The sequence below is a fragment of the Physella acuta genome, unplaced genomic scaffold (genome assembly GCF_028476545.2).
Source record: "Physella acuta isolate Inbredline_101_S28 unplaced genomic scaffold, ASM2847654v3 ptg001044l, whole genome shotgun sequence".
Lineage (NCBI taxonomy): Eukaryota > Metazoa > Mollusca > Gastropoda > Physidae > Physella > Physella acuta.
In genome coordinates this window covers 663,034-685,202 of record NW_026732561.1, presented here as the reverse complement: position 1 = coordinate 685,202, position 22,169 = coordinate 663,034, and the positions used below count along the sequence as shown (strand labels likewise).

The following is a 22,169-nucleotide window of genomic DNA, read 5'->3' as shown; positions in this document are numbered from 1 at the left end:
GACACTCACGGGGACACTCATGGACACTCAGGGGACACTCACGAGACACACACGGAGACGGACTCGGATAGCTAGGTCTAGAGGAGACAGACATGGGGCGTCTCTGTGAGCTAGTGGACAGCCAAGAGATGCCTGTACTGTAGTAGACCTAGGCTAGATAGACAGTTAGGGACAAGTAGGGTAGTCGTACTAAGAACTTTAGTTGTTTGTAGCTAGTTGTGTATATTTCTGATTGTTGTACTTCGGTGGCGGGTTAACTTTAAGTGTTGTAATTTGTAGAAAGAAATAGATATCACTGAAGTTGGCTTTTATTTATTTTTATTTTTCTTCTTGTTTACGATTCCCTGGCTAGTTCGAAAGGATTAGAGAAGGGAGTCGTAACAATGGTATTTAGTTCACGAGAACGTATGAAAACCACTCATGCGTGACAGAAATCGTCGATCGGGTGCCTTCACGTGTTTTGACACGTGTGGACATGGGCCTTTGTTTACATCTAAACAGCTCAAAGCGGACCTTTTTACTTTCTCGTATAGAGAAAGTCTTGTAATCGTGCAAAAAAATCGAGATTTTTACAAATCTCGACGTTTTACACCTCACTGATACGGAAAAACATAATTTTGCAATCTTGTCCGTGTGTCTGTCTGTGTGTAAACACGATAACTTGAGTACCGTTACAGCTAGGTTGATGAAATTTTATATGTAAGTATTTTATCAAAATCGTAGATCCTGATCAACTTTTGAGCGATTTCCGATAACCGGAAGTGGTACTTTTTCTACTTTGAATTTTTTAAAAATCCTATAACTTGAGAACTATTTTAGATAGATAAATGAAATTTCACATGTAAGTAAAAGATCTAATTCTCTACCTTCTGTCAAATTTTGAGTAATTTCCGTTGACCGAAAGTACTAATTTACACTATTTTCGATTTCTCAAAAAGTACTAATAATATTGCGCACTATTATGCACATTTTGTTTTGGCGTTCGCTTGGTGCGCAATTCTTTTTTCTATGAGATTCTATACTATTTTTAAAAGTTTAAGTAATTATAAATCATGTCTATATTTCAAGTTATATAAGAATATTCGAGAAAGTTTAGGGGAGATCACTCCTGGTTTATTTTAATTAATTCTTCGAAAAAATGGATATGTCCGTTTTTTAAAAAAAGGTCATTTTTGGGCCCATTTTAAAAAACGTAGAAAAAATCTAAACCACACGTAGAAAAAAAAACCGGCATTTTCGGCCCTTTTTAGCTCCAAAATCGTGACTTCAGCCGCCAACCAAAACGCGTTGAAAGCGCGCATTTGATTGATTTGCGGCGGATACTATGAACTATCAAGGGTTTTCTCGAAATTTTGTCGAGGCTTTTTTGAGTACCCAAACCTTGGGCAATAACATAACTTTATACGGAATAGGTGTGGTTGTACTGGATGTAGTGGTTGGCGATGGTTTTTCTCTGGCTAAAATTTATGTTTAAATCTAAATTTTACTCATTTTCCAGCGGGAACTATGTGAATTCTGGTGTGCTACACATGAAACACTAGCCTAGCGAACACACGCAGGAGTAGACAGCTGTTGCAGCCCACAAACTGACATGACGAGTTTGGTATCCGAGGTTATCATTGCCGTTCTCATCTTGGCACACATCCTGCATGTCTCGGAGGGTCTGTGTGACCCGGATATCCCCTCCCGACCTGTACCTGACGTCACAGGAGCGCAGGCGACTCGGACATGCACTGCTGGACAGGAAGTCCAGGGGGGTGGATGTCAGCCCTGCCCCGCTGGGAGGTTTATGACTAGCGGGATGAGTGAGAGGCAGTACGGTCAGTGTATAGCGTGCTTGGTGCCAGGTAAGGTGAGTGGTAACGTGGGTTATAGGTGAGTGATACGTTAATGGTGGTCATTGGGTGAGTGGTACATTAATGGTGGTCATTGGGTGAGTGGTACATTAATGGTGGTCATTGGGTGAGTGGTACATTAATGGTGGTCATTGGGTGAGTGATACATTAATGCCGGTCATTGGGTGAGTGGTACATTAATTGTGGTCATTGGGTGAGTGGTACATTAATGGTGATCATTGGGTGAGTTATACATTAATGGTGATCATTGGGTGAGTTATACATTAATGGTGATCATTGGGTGAGTTATACATTAATGGTGGTCATTGGGTGAGTGGTACATTAATGGTTGTCATTGGGTGAGTGGTACATTAATGGTTGTCATTGGGTGAGCGATACATTAATTGTGGTCATTGGGTGAGTGATACATTAATGCCGGTCATTGGGTGAGTGGTACATTAATGGTGGTCATTGGGTGAGTGGTACATTTATGGTGGTCATTGGGTGAGTGATACATTAATGGTGGTTATTGGGTGAGTGGTACATTAATGGTGGTCATTGGGTGAGTGATACATGAATTGCGGTCGTTGGGTGAGTGATACATTAATGGCGGTCATTTGGTGAGTGATACATTAATCCCGGCTGCCGGTCATGTGAGTGTGTGATAAATGCCGACTGTTAGACTTTTGCCTCAATCCCGAGCTAGTTTATTGGAAAACAAATCTACTTTTAATTCAAAATTTGAATTAACTGTACCCTGAAAATTAAAATAAAAAGTTATGTTTTCCAGTAACAAATTGTTTGCCATATCCTTTGTTGTTGTCTATAAAATACTACACAAAGTAGGCCTACATAAAACCAACTAATACAGATTAACCCTTTTTCTTAAATATGTTGTTTAATTCAACTAATGGATTTTTTTTCTTTTATTTAAAACCATATTTGCTATTGTACAAACTAAATCCATTTTAATTTATCAAGATCCGTCAATTAAAAATAAAATTCGTCAGTGAGTTTTTCGATATACCCCCTGGAGGCTATTGAAGAAAAGTAGACAAACTCTATTCAGGTCGGCAGATGGCTATCCTGTCTGTTTTTTTAATGACGTCATTAACTGACCTAGAGCAATCGTAGTGTGTAGAACACATGCACGTGGCACCATTAGCATCAACCAATCAGCATCTTCCTACTAATCAGGGATCCACTAATTACTAACACAGGAACTATAACGCTTACACAGCACTAGAGAGAGTTTGTTATGTCTACTAATGTCAGATTATTATGCAAGCAGCAGTAGAAGCAATACAAGTACAAGTAGATGAAAAGTAGAGTCTACAAGTACAGACTGATATCGGATTATTAGTAGATTTTACGCAACTTTGTTCTGACACTAATCATTCTCTTTTAAAACACAAACGTTCAGGAATTAAATTAGATTTAAAAAAGTATTTGTTTAACTACCCACATCTTCTTTTAAAACTGCTAATTGTTTTGATTCATCGAATGAATTTTTTAAAAAATCAGTTAAAATCTTTAGCTTAATACTTTTAATTTTGTAGTTTTTAGTTTGATAAGGGAAAACCTAAAATAATTTACTAAGCTAACCCGTTGTTATAGAAGAAATTCTCTAGTTGAACTCATCTTTGTGATAAAATAAATCCTCTAGTTGAATTCATCTTTGTGATAGAAGAAATCCTATAATTCTCATCTTTGTGATAGAAGAAATCCTCTAGTTGAATTAATCTTTGTGATAGAAGAAATCCTATAATTCTCATCTTTGTGATAGAATAAATCCTCTAGTTGAATTCATCTTTGTTATAGAATAAATCCTCTAGTTAAACTCATCTTTGTTATAGAAGAAATCCTCTAGTTAAACTCATCTTTGTGATAGAATAAATCCTTTAGTTGAACTCATCTTTGTGATGTTGTGATTTGTTCCCCAGGATGATGTTGTGATTTGTTCCCCAGAATGATGTTGTGATTTGTTCCCCAGGTTGATGTTGTGATTTGTTCCCCAGGATGATGTTGTGATTTGTTCCCCAGGATGATGTTGTGATTTGTTCCCCAGGATGATGTTGTGATTTGTTCCCCAGGTTGATGTTGTGATTTGTTCCCCAGGTTGATGTTGTGATTTGTTCCCCAGGATGAGGTTGCCTACGAGGCGTGTACTGCGACACGTGACACCCACGTGACCTGCAAGTCTGGCAAGTTCCGGTCCAGAAGCGCCGACCAGGTGTGTCAGTCAACCTGCGTCACGTGCAGCGTCTGTGGGCTGGGGGTCAACCTGGGCCTCAACTACGAGAAAGGTCAATGTGAAGGTTACAACAACACCGTCTGTTGCAATAGTGACGAGATGGTGCTGGTGGGGGGTGTCTGCGTACACCCCAGTTCTGTGACACCATCCACGGTCACCGTGAGCACAGAAGGTGTTACAGAGGGGACGACTAACACAACACCACCAAAAAATGGATGCTGTACCTGTACACCCCATTACCTGGTATTTGTTTGTAATTTAGTTTTGTTTATTATTTTTATGACCAGATCATATGTACCGTAAAATAAGTTCTGTGGATTATATTATTACAAGACACATACTTAAATTAATTAGTTGGAAACGTACCGGCTAAATATAACTCTCTAAGATTTTTGTCAAAAATAGAAGCAAAGCTATTATTAGTCTGCTCTTATACCTAACTTAATTAGATAATTTAAATGCGACTGCTAAAACAGGTACAAAAAGAAAAAAATTGCAAACACTAAATTTACCTGTGGATTACTAGTTTTAACACCAGATTTATAATTGTCTGTATAACTAATATCTATTCTGATATTTTTGGGAAAAAAAACATCTACCAAAACATTATCACTTAATGACTTTGTTGCCATAAATTTAACCAATTAGAAATCTCTATCTTTAATTACAGTCTTTTTTAAACCGTAACACACGTTTCTTATCGTACCGCTATTGTATACATTCCTTAAACCAGTGGTTCCCAAACTTTTGCAAGTGGCAACCCCCTTTTATAAAAAGTAAGTGACCCGCGACCCCCATAGAATTAAAAAGTCGAAATTAGTAAGGAAATTAAAAAGCACTAAAATACAATTTTCTAGTAGATTTTCAATATATTCTTGATGACTGTTTTAATACGATGAGTAAAATTGCATGCTATCCTCAATAGTCACGGTTGAGGTTTTGTAAACACTTCCTCATGTCATTCTCAACCTTATTTATTTCTTTGTTGTATTTTTTAACTGGAGAAAAGTTGAAAACAATTTCTTCTCGCAAAGATATCTTGACACAAAAGGGAATAAAACTCGAAAGGCAATCAATTTCACGTTTGGGTATGAATGGTGCATACTACACCAACATTGTGTGGACAGTTTTTCATTAATATTCGTTCATTATCTCTGAAGCTTCAGGTTAAGCTTATGTTGATGTACGAATATATCTGCTAGGTATGATACTCTCTCCAACCACTCTTTGTCCTTTAAGTGTATCAAATGGTATTTTTTTCCTTGCACTTCCATGAACAACATTTCCTTTTGACAGCCAGAGTACTGCAGTGTAGAAAAGCAGAACCATGTGATTTCTATTCATGTCTTTGTACAGTTCTTTAAACAGGCGAATGGTTAGGGCTCCAGATTTAATATAATTTACAACTTTTATTAGCAACGGAGTCGAAAGAATCTTGCTGGCGAGAGCATACCGGTGAATCATGCAGTGGATTCCCCTTGGTTAGGGAGCTAAATCTTTTACTGTTTTCTGAAAGCCCGATCTTCACCCAAACATAGATGGCGCACCATCCGTACAAAGCCCACAGCCGTAATCCCATTTTAATCATCCAGTTTCAAAAATGTATTTATTTTTTTCTAAGATATCTTCACAAAATAGCAACTCTTCTTTTCGATCATCTGAAAAAATATATTTCACAAAGACAAGCACACGATCTCACATCTGTTGATTTATCAACTTGAAAAGCAAACAATGGTGAAAGCTTGATTTCATTCAAAATTTGTTCTTTAACATCTACGGACTTAACTGCTATAAGCCGCTGAATAGCATTATTAGACAGAGATATTTGTTGCATCTTTACTGCACTGGAATCCCCAATAATTAATTTCACCACCTTCAACATTCAGGGTTTGGTGAGATTTTCTACTTTTTTTTTGCTTAGCAATTTCTATTGTGACTTCGTATGATGCTTGCACTAATGCTGTGTTTCCTTGGTGAAAACTTCCTGTTCGATCAAGTCTCTGACGTTTGCAACCAGCTTCATGCTGAATAAAGAACTCCATTTCTTTTTGGTGTGTTCTGAATGACTCTTCTCAAAATGAAGTTTAAGTTTTGAAGGTTTCATAGACTCATGGCTGAGAACAACTTTGCACAATACGCATTGCTTTTTCTCTATTCCATTACCAGTGATGTCAGTAAAAATTTCAGATATTCTTCAGACATTTATGTTTTTAATTTATGTGCTAGGGTTTAGTCTACCAATTGGCGACCCCCCAGAAAGCCCTTCGCGACCCCCAGTTTGGGAACCCATGCCTTAAACACAATCCTCTTGTTTAAACACGATCATTTTCAAAATAACTTTAATAGATAAGTTGGCAGGATAAATATAAAGTAAGACGGACAAGAGGGTGAAAATGTTTTTATTCACTGCTAGTCGCCGAATATTGAGAATATTAAATCTGTTTGTTATACAAATATAGGTTGTGTGTTTTTTATACAAATATAGATTGTGTGTTGTGATAATTTATATATACATACTTTTATAGAACTCCATTTTTAAACATAAATTATATATAATACACACATATATATATATATATATATATATATATATATATATATATATATATATATATATATATATATATATATATATATATATATATATATATATATATATATATATATATATATATATATATATATATATATATAAATTAAGCAATAGAAATTTTTCGTGCTTTTCTTTGCTTTTATTTTTGTGATAGAAAAATAACACTATACTTTCTAGGTGGGTGGAGATTGCTTGAATGTATGAGGGCTAGAGCATGATTTTAATGTCGGCTTAAAAACAATTTATTTTATTTACATCCGTTTTTTTCTGTTAAATATATTTTCACTTGATATCCACTGTATTTGGTGATTGTATATTCCTGCAAAACTGCCTGTAAACTATAATTAGACCCTACAGTTCAGCTTATTTAATTCATAGCACATCATTCCATTTTTGTGTTTTTCTTCTGGTTTTATCAAGCTCTTGCTAAGTTTTTATTAATTAACTAAATACTCGTCGATTAAGATCAAATGTCTCACATTTTAAATTGCTGGCTTTTATTGGAAAAGTACGTCTCAATATGCTCCACCATCCAGTATTACTCAAATTACTGCTGTGTCGATCAATCAAAAGAAATGATTGTACAATCTCAAACGAGAATCTCCAAGCTGTTTTGTTAACATAGACATATAGTCCTGTTAACATACACATATAAACATGTTACCAACATAAACATATGAAATACCATTGTGATATTCTACTCTACTACGCTGGCTACTTCAAAAATATGATAGAGGTACAATTTTTTTTATTATACATTAACAAAATAAAAGAAGTGTGTACTATTTTTGTAGTTACTTTTGTCACTTTGCTCTCTGAAAAACGTGAAATAACACTGTACTCAGAAATATTTGCCTAGTAATATTGTTCTAAGAAAAATATGTGTAAAAACATTGTACTTAAAAAAATGTGAAATAATATTAAACCAACCAATATGTGTTGTAGAGCTGGACTTAGAGAAATGTGAAATAATATTGCACTAACCAACATGTGTTGTAGAATTGGACTTAGACAAATGTGAAATATTATTGCACTAACCAACATGTGTTGTAGAATTGGACTTAGACAAATGTGAAATAATATTGCACTAACCAACATGTGTTGTAGAATTGGACTTAGAAAAATGTGAAATAATATTGCACCAACCAACATGTGTTGTAGAACTGGACTTAGAAAAATGTGAAATAAGATCTAGTTAAGATATTAGAACCAAGATTTTTTATTGTATACATTTTACAAAGTATAAATTATATTTTTTAAGCAGTTTTAAAGATTGTGAATCCATTTGTACTTGTTTACCCCACTCCCGGTTAAAGTTTATCAACACATTATGCATTTCATTGTTATATTAATGCACTTGTATTTTATTTTGATTTTTGATCTGAATGAATATTTGATTATAGTATATAAACCTTTGGTGGAATAAAGATTTGATTACACTGCATGTGTTAGTATATAAACCTATGTTAGATTATTTACTCAGTATTGCATTTACATTTGGATTTATTATGTACGCTTAAGAAAAAATGGAATTAAATGTACTATACTATATTGTAAACTGTGCTAACACAGAGGCGTCGCGAGGCGGGGATGGAGGGGGTGAGGACCACACCGGGTGACGCCTTTTAGGAGGGGCTTTTTGCCAGTTCAATGATTGATTAATTAGAGTTATAAGTATTTGTGTACAAATGGACGACCCCGACAAGGCGCGGGAGAGAGGGGATTAGTACTTGAGTCTGTTCCTAGTGCTTAAACTAGAGCTACAGTTTCTGTAGTCCTCCAGGCTATGTGTATTTAAAAAAAAATATTTTTACATCAAATGAGGTGGAGGTAGGGGGGGGGTAGATATTGTTTTTGAAAAAAATCATAAATAAACGTTTTAATAACAAGCTTTTATGTAATAATGCACTGAAATGTATGTTTTAAACGTGACGTCTTTTATAGTTGACCACTGATACTTGTAGATGCACATGAATATTATTCCCTACATTTTCTGTAATTTTCTTCACGGTTATCTTATATCCCAATATTGCTAGCTTGAACCTTAAAGTACATGCTTAATTATTTTTTTGTGTGTCATTTTTTATTTGTCAATTGAAAATCGTTGGAAGAAATACAGCAACGAAAACATAGCCAAGTCAACAAAGGGAGATTAACAAATTTATTTTACTGCTTTTGTCTTTTTATTGCTTATTCCCCTTTAATGTAAAATTCTAAATTATTAATAAATTCTATTTTAAAAAGTACGTAATTTGTTCTTCCATGAAAAGTTGAATGATTGAGTTGTAAAATTATTGTGCCGAATGTGTGTATGTGTTTAAGGAATAACATACTTAGACTAGCGGAAAGTGCTCTAATAAGTTTATTGCGTCATAACACACAGAAAATAAACACAAACCTATACGGTTCTTTGTTTTCAACACAAAGGGCAACTTAGACTGAATGTTTATGAATCAAGACGTTTTCATAATTTCTAAAAATAGATATAATCTCTGTACACTGTCTATGAAATCCATCTTTTCATCACAAATATCACTTTATAAAGGGAGGTAATGCCCAATAAAAAAAGCACAACCTGTATCAACATTATCTTTTTCTGTCTGTCTTTAGAAAGTTGTTTCCATTGGAACGTTCTGAGCACTTTCCCAAGACAATTCTTTTCTTTGTTATCGCATCTTCCTGTCTATTTGATCCTAGCCCTCAACCTTGTGAGATCAATCGTGTTCTTGTCCCCCTAGCCCTCCCCATCACCCTGCGAGATACAACTAAGCGCCATAACTGTGATTTCCTGTGGCATAATCCTTAGTACATGGCCCTTCTAACGCCATCTTTTTTTCTTAAACCACTTCAGAAGATAAAAAATATTTTCCATTTCTCTTAGTAGGCTGTAGTTGGAGCTGGTCTTAGACCAATATGTTACGTCCGGGTTAAATTCGAATTAAAGAACGACTCGGGTTAACGTTCGATACGTTTATTAGGTCTCACATATCACATTACAACGTAGCCCTCGACCTAACCCTGCCAACTAACTAACCCCTGACAACCATTCACTCCAGCTTTTATACCGCATTCGACCTTGGGATAACAATACACAAACACACCGGGGTTAACAATATTCTAGGGTAAACTCAACTCACACACTCACTCTCCCCTAATTCTAGATCATTCTATCCTATTCTAGTCTAACCTACAACTGACCCGTAACACGATAGAAGCCTTTTATCTGTTACAGGAACTCAGAAAGACTCCAGATTTCGCTGCCCAACAGAAGGACGCTCATGGCATTTGAAAAAGTCTGCATTTGGTCTTGAGGAAGATGTTTTTTCGATCTGCATGGCTCCATAGGATTTCTCGGCTTTAGAGATGCGTATTTTAATTTCATTGTTGCTATCACTTTCATATTTAACCATGCTAGAAATTTAAATCTTGCACATTATCTGCCTAAGTGGTGGGTCGATGTAGCCGGATCGGTAAACCGAAAAGTCCCTAGTTTGAACCCACGGGTAGATGAGGCTCATTACCCGTAGATTGCATCCCATTTAGAGGAGACAACTCCAAAATCAAATAACTGCTGCCTTGTAGCTTGTGCTTCGATGAACAAAGGCTATGGAAGCAAAATCAGAAAGAAAAGCAGACTGAAATATGGCCAATAGGTTGACACCTAATACTTAATTATGTTGCAGGAAATACAGTCAAACATTACAACAAGTACGAAGAAGAATGGGTTGTTTATTTAAAAGTTTTTAGTTAGGCCCACAGTCTCAAATAATTTAGACTTATTTTAGCACCGGTTGACTTATCCAAGAACCCACCCCACCCCACAGGATTATTAACCCCCACGGGATTATAAATCCTCCTAGACCACAGCAGTTACGTCCCCTGTTTTGGAGCTCACCACTAGATTATTCAATAGCTCCTGACACTTGCAACTCCCAGAATCCCTCGCGCGCGTCACTGCGCATGCGCTAACGAGTATATCAACATCCTATCGGCCATGTTTCAGGCACACGACGTCATGATTCTGTCATATCCGGTGTCATGATCTTTCAACTGTTCACACGACAGGACAAACAATGAGGACAAAATGTCCTCGTCAGCGCCGCGACTGGGAAACAATGCGACAAATTGTCTACATCAAACCTGGGTGACATGCCCCGCGGGCCGAAACACGAGCGTCAGTCTATAAATAACTCATCAGACGCATGGGCGTCAGTAACAAAAATGGGAGTCTAGGGACACGTGCATGGACGGGATGTGTTATGATGTGTTGTTTTAGCACTCGGCTAGCACACGCAGTCAACTGATTCTAGCGCATGTGTAAAGTTGACTTAAGAACACACTCAGTCAACTGGTTTTAGTTTAGGTGTAAAGTTGACCTAAGAACTGAGTCAACTGATTTTAGCGCAGGTGTAAAGTTGACCTAAGAACTGAGTCAACTGGTTTTAGCACAGGTGTAAAGTTAAACTGAGAATAATGTCGATGCGTCGAAAATCATAGCTTTACTGTGGAGTCAGTAATTGGAAGCTATACTTGGAGTCGTTGGCTTTAGTTTTAAGTGGAATCAACTGTCACTGGTTCACGTCAAAGACAGTGAAGTAAGATTCACAATGTGCGTGTGTGTGTGGGGGGGGGGGGGGGGGTCAGTGGTCTTAGATTTACAATAAATGGGTCAATTTTATTAGATTTACAATGGGAGTCGTGGTTTTAGGTTTAAAGTTGGGGGTCAAGGTTCTTAGATTTACAGTGAGAGCAGTGGTTTTAGATTTACGGTAACATTAGCCATCTTAGATTTACGGTGGTGTTAGTGAGTTTAGATTTTCAGTGGGGGGGGGGGGGGAGGTTCAGGGATCTTTTTACAGTGGGGTCGTTGTTCCCACGGTGACAGTGAGGTCTACGGTTCTAACCCACTTCAGGCAGTGACACCAGCATCAGACGAGAGAGAATGTAGCCTACCGTATGGCGGTCGGCCATCAGTGACGGCTCCCTCGGGCCTGAAGGGCGACGGGTTGACCTTGACTTGTGTGACGAGATGTGACGAGAGTGACGTCAAATATGAAAGTGTGACGCAGCATTCGTTTTCAATTATTGAATTGGCAAATTGTTTTTTAAAACAATAGCTTTGCTTAGGTTTAAAGTTGCGTAAAGGCGGAGAAAGTTGTCCTGCTTTCTGAGACCATAAGCTTGGCGGATGCCCTTTTTCAAAGCGTGACCTTATGTTAAGAAGACTACAAATTTCTTAGCAAGAGTCATAAGAGTCATGTATGACATTGAGTCAGTACTCGACTCTGCGCTTCTTTCCTAACTACACTCACGCAGTTAATGAAAAACGTGCTTCAGATAATTAATCAGATTCAGCTAATTAATCACATTCAGCTAATTAATCTCAGCCCGCGAGCTCGGCCTTTACTGTACAGACTATACAAATACTTCTTGTGATAAACGTCATCAAAACATGCTGTCCCTCATTTGTTCCCACGTCGGCAATATTTTACAAACTCCCCACACACACCCCACACACTGTAGTACCAGTACCCCCACAGTCAAACAATCACAACTTTTATCCACCAAATACACTGGACATTGATTTTTATTTCTGGACAAAATAACTAATACTTCAGTTCGATTTTTGCTTGACCCGGAGATATTTTTCGTTCTGGTCGTGTTGGTATAAGATATTGATTGAAATAATCAGTGATAGGGGCAGAGAGAGAGGTCTTGATTGCTGATACGGATTACACAAACGTTAATATTTTGTACACAATTTTAACAGAGGGATAATATTTAGTAAATAACATTTTCAGTGCTGTGAAAATAAAAAAAAAATATTAAAAACAAAATTGTTAGAAATCAGAAAATCATAAAATTACGGTGAAGTTGTAAAAGATCATACAGTTAAGGTGAATTTGAAGACAGGATTTAGGATTAAGGATTAAGGATTTAGGATTTAGGATTCAGGATTTAGGATTCAGGATTTAGTATTTAGTATTTAGGATTTAGTATTTAGGATTTAGGATTTAGGATTCTGCATAGTTCCAGAGATCATGCAGCCCAACCAGAAGCTGTCGACGGTCCGGTCTTTGTTCCGTGTCCGGTTCAACGCTACGGACGACGACAAGGCCAGTATCATTAGGTCAGAGGTCAAGAATGAGGACCAGGATCAGGTGAGTACACGCTTGACCCTGGGGTTAATTAGTGACCTGCTCTGGTTTAATGTTACCGTTAGTTCATTCTCAAACTGCTCATGTTGAACTAACCCTGGGGTTAATTAGTGACCTGTTCTGGTTTAATGTTACCGTTTTTCCCGTTAATACAATCTTAAACTGCTCATATTAAACTAGCCAGGAAGGTCATCAGTCTTGGTCTGTTTGTGTGAAGCTTTAAAGCGTCATTTAAAAAAGAAAACACAATTTTGCAGTTATTAAAAAATCCCACAAAATATAGTATCAAGCCCTGTGTAGAATGATTTTTTTTTGCTAATGTGTTATTTGCTTAATTTTGTTAATGTTTCATCCCATTCTTTTAAAGAATTTAATACAACAGTTGGTCAAATGTATGTGTACAAGTGTATTAAACGCTTGTATTTTTTCTGAGGGCAACTATTTAAAATTTGTGTGGCTCTAAATTTTTCTTACCGCAAATCCCTAACATACTTATATATACTTTATATTAAATATTTGCTGTGTTCATTCAGCAAAAATAGTAATTAACTGTCTAATTCAACTAATAATGAATGTGTTTCATATGAACATTCAAATGGTTGAGTCACGGCAAGTATTCCTTAAGGTCGGTCTAAAATAAAAACTTGGAATATCTATGGAGATTATCAGGCAGATCGACAAATATTTTTTGAAATATTATTTAGAATGGATGCATTGGAAATACAAACAAGACAACAAAAAATTGAAGCAAAATGTAACCTATGGAAACACATACAAAAGATATTATCGCAGAATTATTGAAGCGAAAAATGTGATTTAGAGAACAAGGGGGGTAATCACTACATGCATGATTGGTAGCTAAATGTTGTTTTATACTGCTGGTCGTGCTTGGTACCACAGCGAGCACTGAGCCCTCAACATCACAGTGACGTGAGTTGCTCGTAGATACACACACATTAAGCCTAAACACTTTGATGTGTCGTTGAATTTGATTAAATTAAGTGTAGCCAATCAAAGTTGTTGCTTCATCTACGAAAAGAGTATCGCGTCTGTAAGCCTTATGGTGATATTTGTGTCACACGTAGACCTGTCACAAAACTGTCACGTGTAAAGGTGTCACAAACCTGTCACTTTTCTTTGAGACCTCTCAATGCTGCTACAGTAGCACCTTAAACTACCCTCCCCGTCCTACTAAACCATCTCGCCTAGACATCGCTTGAAGCAGTCGCCATCACAACACCACTCACTCCACCATTGCAGCTATACTTGTCTCATCTGACGGACTCCAGACAGCTCAATGCCCATCTTAACTGCTGCCGTAAATCAACTTCCCCTGGTTAGTGAGTTCACTCCCCTTCCCATCGATTATTTCTCTCCATACCTGCGGCATTATGCGTCATTCACCTCCTTATCCCTGTATACGCCAGGAAATACTAAATGTATACCTGTGAATACTCTCACGGTACTCTGTTATTACCCCGAATGTACAACTTTAGCGACCCTAAATGTATACATGCGACAACCCTGAAATTATACCGTCCTATATCAACTTGCGACAACCCTGAATGTGTACGTTCCTACATTTATATGTGACGCCCCTGATTATATACCCTCCAATACCAACCCTGAATGTATATCTTCTGATATTTATAAGTGACAACCCTGGTTATGTACCCTCAAATGCCAACTTGTGACAACCATGTTGACGCTGCCAACCCGCACTGACCCCCGCATGGATGACTAACCCCACCTGTAACCCGACACCTCCCCATTAACCTTTGCCCTCCCCCTCCCCATAAAGACCAGCCAGGGGCGGCCCTGCCCGTATCGCTGTACAGGGTGGGGAAGTCCTGCCCGGGTGGGTGTCCGCTGGGGCGTATTGTTTTCCTGATGACCCACCAACTGATGGAATCAGAGCGATCGATTTTCTCTGATAGGGCGGATCGATAAGCTGATTATTGTCCTTCAGGTTGGCAATAATGGAAAGTTAACATGTGCTGTCATTGGTGTACCACCACTAGAAAGTTAACATGTGCTGTCATTCGTGTTCCAGTAGAAAGTTAACATGTGCTGTCATTTGTGTTACACTAGAAAGTTAACATGTGCTGCCATTTGTGTTCCACTAGAAAGTTAACATGTGCTGTCATTTGTGTTACACTAGAAAGTTAACATGTGCTGTCATTGGTGTTCCACCACTAGAAAGTTAACATGTATTGTCATTCGTGTTACACCAGAAAGTTAACATGTGCTGTCATTGGTGTTCTACCACTAGAAAGTTAACATGTGCTGTCATTAATGTTCCACCACTAGAAAGTTAACATGTGCTGTCATTCGTGTTCTACCACTAGAAAGTTAACATGTGCTGTCATTGGTGTTCTACCACTAGAAAGTTAACATGTGCTGTCATTGGTGTTCCACCACTAGAAAGTTAACATGTATTGTCATTCGTGTTACACCAGAAAGTTAACATGTGCTGTCATTGGTGTTCTACCACTAGAAAGTTAACATGTGCTGTCATTGGTGTTCTACCACTAGAAAGTTAACATGTGCTGTCATTCGTGTTCCACTAGAAAGTTAACATGTGCTGTCATTCGTGTTCCAGTAGAAAGTTAACATGTGCTGTCATTTGTGTTACACTAGAAAGTTAACATGTGCTGCCATTTGTGTTCCCCTAGAAAGTTAACATGTGCTGTCATTTGTGTTACACTAGAAAGTTAACATGTGCTGTCATTGGTGTTCTACCACTAGAAAGTTAACATGTGCTGTCATTCGTGTTCCACCACTAGAAAGTTAACATGTGCTGTCATTGGTGTTCCACTAGAAAGTTAACATGTGCTGTCATTTGTGTTCTACCACTAGAAAGTTAACATGTGCTGTCATTCTATTCTACTAGAGAGTTAACATGTGCTGTCATTCGGGTTCCATCAGAAAATTAACATGTCCTGTCAATCGTGTTACACCGCTTCAAAGTTAACATTCTATTTATACTTCAATTAATTTTATCACGATTGTTTATATCCAATGTAAACATTTTTACTCCGTTCATTGCCAAATGCAGATAGTGTTAACTATTTATCAAAGTGATGAAAATGTTGAACACTTCGCATTAAATTCTAAAAACTATTTTTGAATTGTACTTTGTCTAGTGAAATGTTTCATTGTTGGACTATACTCAGATTTCAGCCAACTTTTTTTGTGAATGTCGTATGATCAGAAAAACGGTTCCTGTTAATGTCTGTCTCCCAGAGAGAAAACGTGCCAGTTCTTTTAGCGAGTTAGGTGTATGTATTTCAGACGTTAGCTGACCACACCATCCCTTCATATGCCGAGGTCAAGAAACATATGAACTCTACTTCATCTACACTATGGATCTTTAAGTCTGAAAAGTGAGCTTTACTTTAGCTTGTATTACAAGTTTGTAGCTAGATAACAGCGAGTGTGAGTTTGTGCGTGTGTTTACAGTCCGTCACGACACATTTCGAATAAAGCAAGTTTTTATTTTAAATTTTGCTTGCGGGAATCCTTGTGATAAAACAAAACAAAAAATCGGAATTTTTAACAACATATTAAATCGTTCTTTGAAATGGACTCAATCGATTATAAAAAACGTGCAAGATTGGATGCGTTTGATGTCTTTTGTATTTTTAGTAACTCATCAACTTTTTTTTTTAAAGTCACGGTCAAAAACAATTTGGTGGTTTTCAATCTATAACTAAAAATGTAAATACATATAATATGGCATAACTAGGACATGTGGTTTTAAAAAGTATAGTTTAGTTTTAAAAATCATTGGTAAAGTTTTGTGAACAGATAAATAAAAGATGGAATGTATATAGTTTCTATACAGTAATCAAAGCTTATCTTACGAAAGTGAAACTTCAGGCTTTATGAAAATAAAAAGAAGTGTAACCTTAAAGACATAGAAATATTTTCATGTTCTCTACATTTGCAACTTTTATATCACTGATTCAAGAAATATAAATTTAAAAAAAATCTTTTCAAGCTATTAAGTTTTTTTATTATCTTTTTACGGCTGCCATAAATATGCAAAAACTCGAGTTTTTTCTATGTCAACAATAATAATGGAACGATACTCGTCAACTCGTCGATGTCCATTGAATTTAAAAGTAATCGAATTCAAGAATACAAAAGAAACTATTAGTACTTGTGGTCAGTGTGAACGCGTGTTCACGAATGTGTTTACAAATCTTAGGTCAAACAGCGCTACAGAAAATGGGATGATAGCATCCATTCTAATGTTTATACTCCACGCTTTAATACGTTTAGAGCAAACAATTTTAGTCGGCGTTGTGTTGATTTTTATATAGAATGATAAAACTTAACACGCGGTAAGGTACTAACAGTATAATTTTAAAACTTAAATGTTGACTATTCTTTAATTCTAAATCCAGCAAATAAAGGTGTAAATATATTCACAATAACATGCATTTATTTCATGCATTTACAATAAGAAATGCAATGATGAAAATAAATTGTATGTTTCTGCTACAGTTTAACTGTTAGTAATTACGAGGTATGGCAAAGATTACTTATATAACCCAGGCATACTCAAACTAGATAATGGTATTGTTATATTATTATTAGATACTGGAAAAACGTTGTCATCAATTATTTTATTCATGTTTTGTTAGATCAGTGATTAGTAAAGTGTTTGAATGTAAGGGACACGTAAAACATTCACCCTTCACTGTAGCACCCACACACACAACACCCCTCATCTTCCACAAAACATCAAAACATACTCCCCCACTCCCACACAAATAAAACATAACGGCTCACTCTTCACAGTACTTTACCCCCAAACCTCCTCACACACACACACACACAATCAGACACCTACAATAGCTCCCACAACATCTTCCCACCCCATTACCACACTGCATTGCCCCATCCCCTTGCCCCACCCCCTTGCCCCACCCCCTTGCCCCACCCCCTTGCCCCACCCCCTTGCCCCACCCCATTGCACTACACAATCGCCCCACCCCCTTGCCCCACCCCAATGCACTACACAATCGCCCCACCCCATTGCCCCACCCCCCAGCAACTGAACGCACGCTCACGAGACCAACTCAAACAATTCAATCACTGACACGTCGATGGGTTCGATAGTCATTATATCGATCTCCCTGCCAGTTGTACTGCAGACCTGCACTCTACCTCCCCTACACCCAGCGCGTGCCACCACCAGCCGTTAAGCACGACCTACGCTTTAATCGCCACCTGGCGGAAACGGTTCGAGTCAACCGTTCGACCAGAGAGCAGCGTCTCTCGTCTGCTTGACGTCTGGGGCCACGGCGGGGAAAATGTCGTCTCTTGCGAAATATTTCCTTAGGCCTAATCCACGGAGTCGCAGTGGTAATTCACCGGTACGTCGTGTGCCGGGGAGGTGTGTGGTGGTGGTGATGCTGTAGACATTGTGGTGATGTTGTAGACATTGTGGTGGTGATGTTGTAGACATGCCTTGTAAAAAGTTGTCCAATTCCTGTTCCCTGTTTTTAAGAAAGAGACGAAACAAAGCCGCATGCACTGGACTGGATAAGGAAACTATTTCGTTACAGAGTTTAGAGGAAGAGGCACAGGAACATGTAAGTAGTATTTGTAGTCAGATGTAAGCACCTGTGTAATTAGATCTCAGCACAATGTGTAATAATAGTAACGTATTTTTATTTTAAGTTTTTAATTTCCTATTGGGATGATATAAACGACACATCTTATAATAAGTAGATTTTATAATACGATTTTATATCATTTATAACTAAGACTACCAAAGGCCGTCAAAATTGTTTGAAAAAGAGCCGTTTCGTTTGCTATTTCTACCGCAGATATTTAACGACACACACGGAGATATGGCCTATATTTCTATTACTATTAGTTCAATAAAATATATTTAAATAAAAGACAGTTATAGACAGCTCAGATTGAGAGGCAGTTGACTAAGAAATGGTTAGAATATGTGACGCAAGATCTCGTAATTAGCTCGAAAAATGACAGCCTAATTCAACATTCCTACAAATGTTGTATATAGACGTACTGTGTGTCAATATTTAAACAAGTTACATGTGTAGACCTACACAATGTTGTAACAAGTTAATATAATGTTAAATTGACAACTGTCAAATTCATAGATCGTTATTTGTCCAAAGTATTTGATTTATCAACCTCTGGACACCACGTGTAGCAGATATACTACGGCATCGATACTGCGTGCGGCACATTGTGGTAGCATCGATACCACATGTAGCAGATATGGCACTGCATCATTACCATATGTAGCAGAAATGTCGTAGCCTCAATACCACGTGTAGCAGATATGTTATATATTACAGTATCGATCCGAGTTTAGCACATATGTTACAACATCGATACGCGTGTGACAGATATGTTATAGCCTCGATACCGCATTTAGCATAATAATGTTACAGCATCGATACCGCGTATAGCAGTTATCATAGCATCGATATTGCGTACAGCTAATGTTACAGCATCGATACCGTGTATAGCAGATTTGTCGTACAATCGATACCGCGTGTGGCACATATCATAGCATCGATACCGCGAAGCAGATATCGCATAGCCACGCTTCCGTTCTGGAGATCCCGCTTTCAACCACGTGGCATTCGCCGCATCACGTGGTATTGATCGGTCAGTGACCTTCCTGGTGTATGTCAAGGCCGTATTGATTTCAAATTGTGTTTTTATAGCCTGTAGTACTGCTCGCTGCGCCACATTAAGCGGGATTGTTTTATTGTTTACTGCTGGTTGTGTGACGCGGGATTCTGTCGTCTGATAGTTGAAGGTTCGAGCCTAGGTCAAACCGAGATGGCGTCTCAGGGAGCTGTGGAACCCACCAGTACAGATGCACTTGTCAGGATTTAATCCGCCAGGTCGTTGTACGGGTCTTAAACGTGTAACCCATTAGGGTCATCAATTAATGACGTCATGGCCTAGCGGTAGAGGGCTGGACTGCTAACCCGAGAGTCTCGATTTCGAATCCGGGTTCCAAAACAGTGGCACGTCCCTGAGTCCACCCAGCTCAAATTGGTACCTCACTAACGTTAGGGAAACAAATTGGGCTAGGCCTAGTGCTGACCACACACAGTGCCGGCGCCAGGTAATTTAGCGCCCTAGGCAAAACTTATTAAAACGCCCGCTTTCGCACAAATTAATTACTAAAACATATGTATAAGAAAATAATTAATTAAAAGTGACATTAATTTATTATCAATTGCATGCGCGTTATAAGTCGACATCAAAATCAAATTTTATTTGCCTCCTTCGTCGCAACAGTTTGTACTAATTCCTTTAATTCCAGCTTGCAAGCGAAATCACATTCTTTTGAAATTGTCATTAAGTTTACTTTCTACTTACTTTACAACATAGCCACCCCGACCCCCCCCCCCTCCCATTTGTTGCACTGTCTCATCGACCCCCCCCCCCCCCCCCCCACCTCCCATTTGTTGCACTGTCTCATACTGTATGTCTACTAACATTAAGTATTGCAATCTACACAGGCTGCTGATGTATTTGTTTTTCAACTTGATAAAAAACCTACCAAACTATTTTCTTTAGAGCTTCTTCTCTATATAATTTGTACAATAGCAAATAATAACTTAAAGTTGTATTTATTAGTTAGCTGTCAACCTAAGGTGCAGGAATTTGAAATGAATGTAAATTTAGGCAATGAATTATCTCCCATTTGGTAATCCAGATACCAAATTTTTTATTCAAGGGAAATAACTTTCACAAGACTAGCTAAATTAACCAAGTGTAACTAAGACATACTTTAAAAGCACAATTAAACGCTTTAAATATCCTTACATATAAATTATACCAAATCTTTTACACTAGCTATGCAATTGTGTCAAAACCATATATTTTACTCCTTGACTACTTAACTGTAGGCTATGATTGAAAGTCTAAACGCATTAGCTTTATTCTAACATACTTCTTGTCAATTTTAATGACATACAATCGTTTGTTTGCTGTGTATATTGGACAAAATACTTATGGATCCCCTTTATTAATAAAGCCCCCCCCCCTCACCCACCACGCCGAGGGAAAAAAATCCCTTGAGTCATAATTTAATTACATATTTACATTTTCGGGTTGGTTTTTTTAATTGTTTACATTTTTTTTTAAATATTGAAACGTTTTGTATTAGATCTATGTATAAGTAAACCATCTTAAATGAATGAAAGTAGGCTACAAGTAAGAAAGAAATATTACTATTGTAAATCTGTATCAGTCCTCACAAGCCGGTGATGAAAACTGTAATACTAAAGCGAACACACACAACTGACGCTGTAAATTACATGTCTGAGGCATATATATATATATATATATATATATATATATATATATATATATATGTATATGTATATGTATATATATATATATCATTTGTACAAACATACTTTACGATTAGTTATGAATTCCAGCCTATATAATATTATATATCAACTCTTTAAGAGTAGTAAAATAGATTTCTAAAAAAACCTCAAGATTTTTCACACAGAGAATGCATACCTTTCTTTGTAATGTGTTCCGTCCTGAATTGAAGTCATCTAACTTACGATAAACTCGCAGCTCGATATACTCTACTACATTTACAACACATATCAAACTTCGATACCTAAACATAAATAGACTCGATACTCCAGAACTACGACACCAATTCGTTTAACTTCACCAAGCTCTACAAACGATACTCCCAATCAACAACGATTTCACTGGACTTGCTATTGCACGATAACATTCAACCTTCGATAATTCGATACCTTAATACCGCAAGGCTCGATACTCCAGGACTCCTGTACTACGATACTTCATCACCAACATTCTCATTTCTCTACTACCAATCAGATTCCACTAGACCTACAACTACACAACAGCCAAATAAAAAATATGACACTTTAACACTTCAAAAAACCGATATTTCATACCTACTTAACCATATCAGCAACATCCTTCCTCCGTTATCCCCATATCTAAACGATTCATCAAAACTTACCAAACAAGTACAACACTTTAAACACCCCGTCATTACAAAACGCTGCAACAGAACAGATTTCTAATTCATCTTAAATGTGTAACTCATGATCTAAAATTAGACTGACTGGTTCCTCTGTTTAAAAAAACAGCTTGTTCAATTAAATTTATAATTATTAGAGTCATAAATCTTCCTACGCTATAACGTTCATTATATTTTGAATACAGCGTTATCGTGTTGAAAAATATGCAGAAAATTACGTTACAGCTAGGGACGCTAACTCCTTTTGACGGCTGAAGGGGCGGTTCACTCCCGTTGA

General features: G+C 37.4%; 1 protein-coding gene across 1 annotated transcript; it reads left to right on the top strand.

Moving 5' to 3' along the window:
• Positions 1–1,548: 1,548 nt before the first annotated feature.
• On the top strand, positions 1,549–6,044 carry LOC131954968 (tumor necrosis factor receptor superfamily member 10C; the record flags this gene model as incomplete). Its single annotated transcript, XM_059318827.1, is given in 2 exon segments — positions 1,549–1,852; positions 3,979–6,044. Coding segments are annotated over 2 exon segments (675 nt in total). The 3' UTR covers positions 4,393–6,044.
• Positions 6,045–22,169: the final 16,125 nt, after the last annotated feature.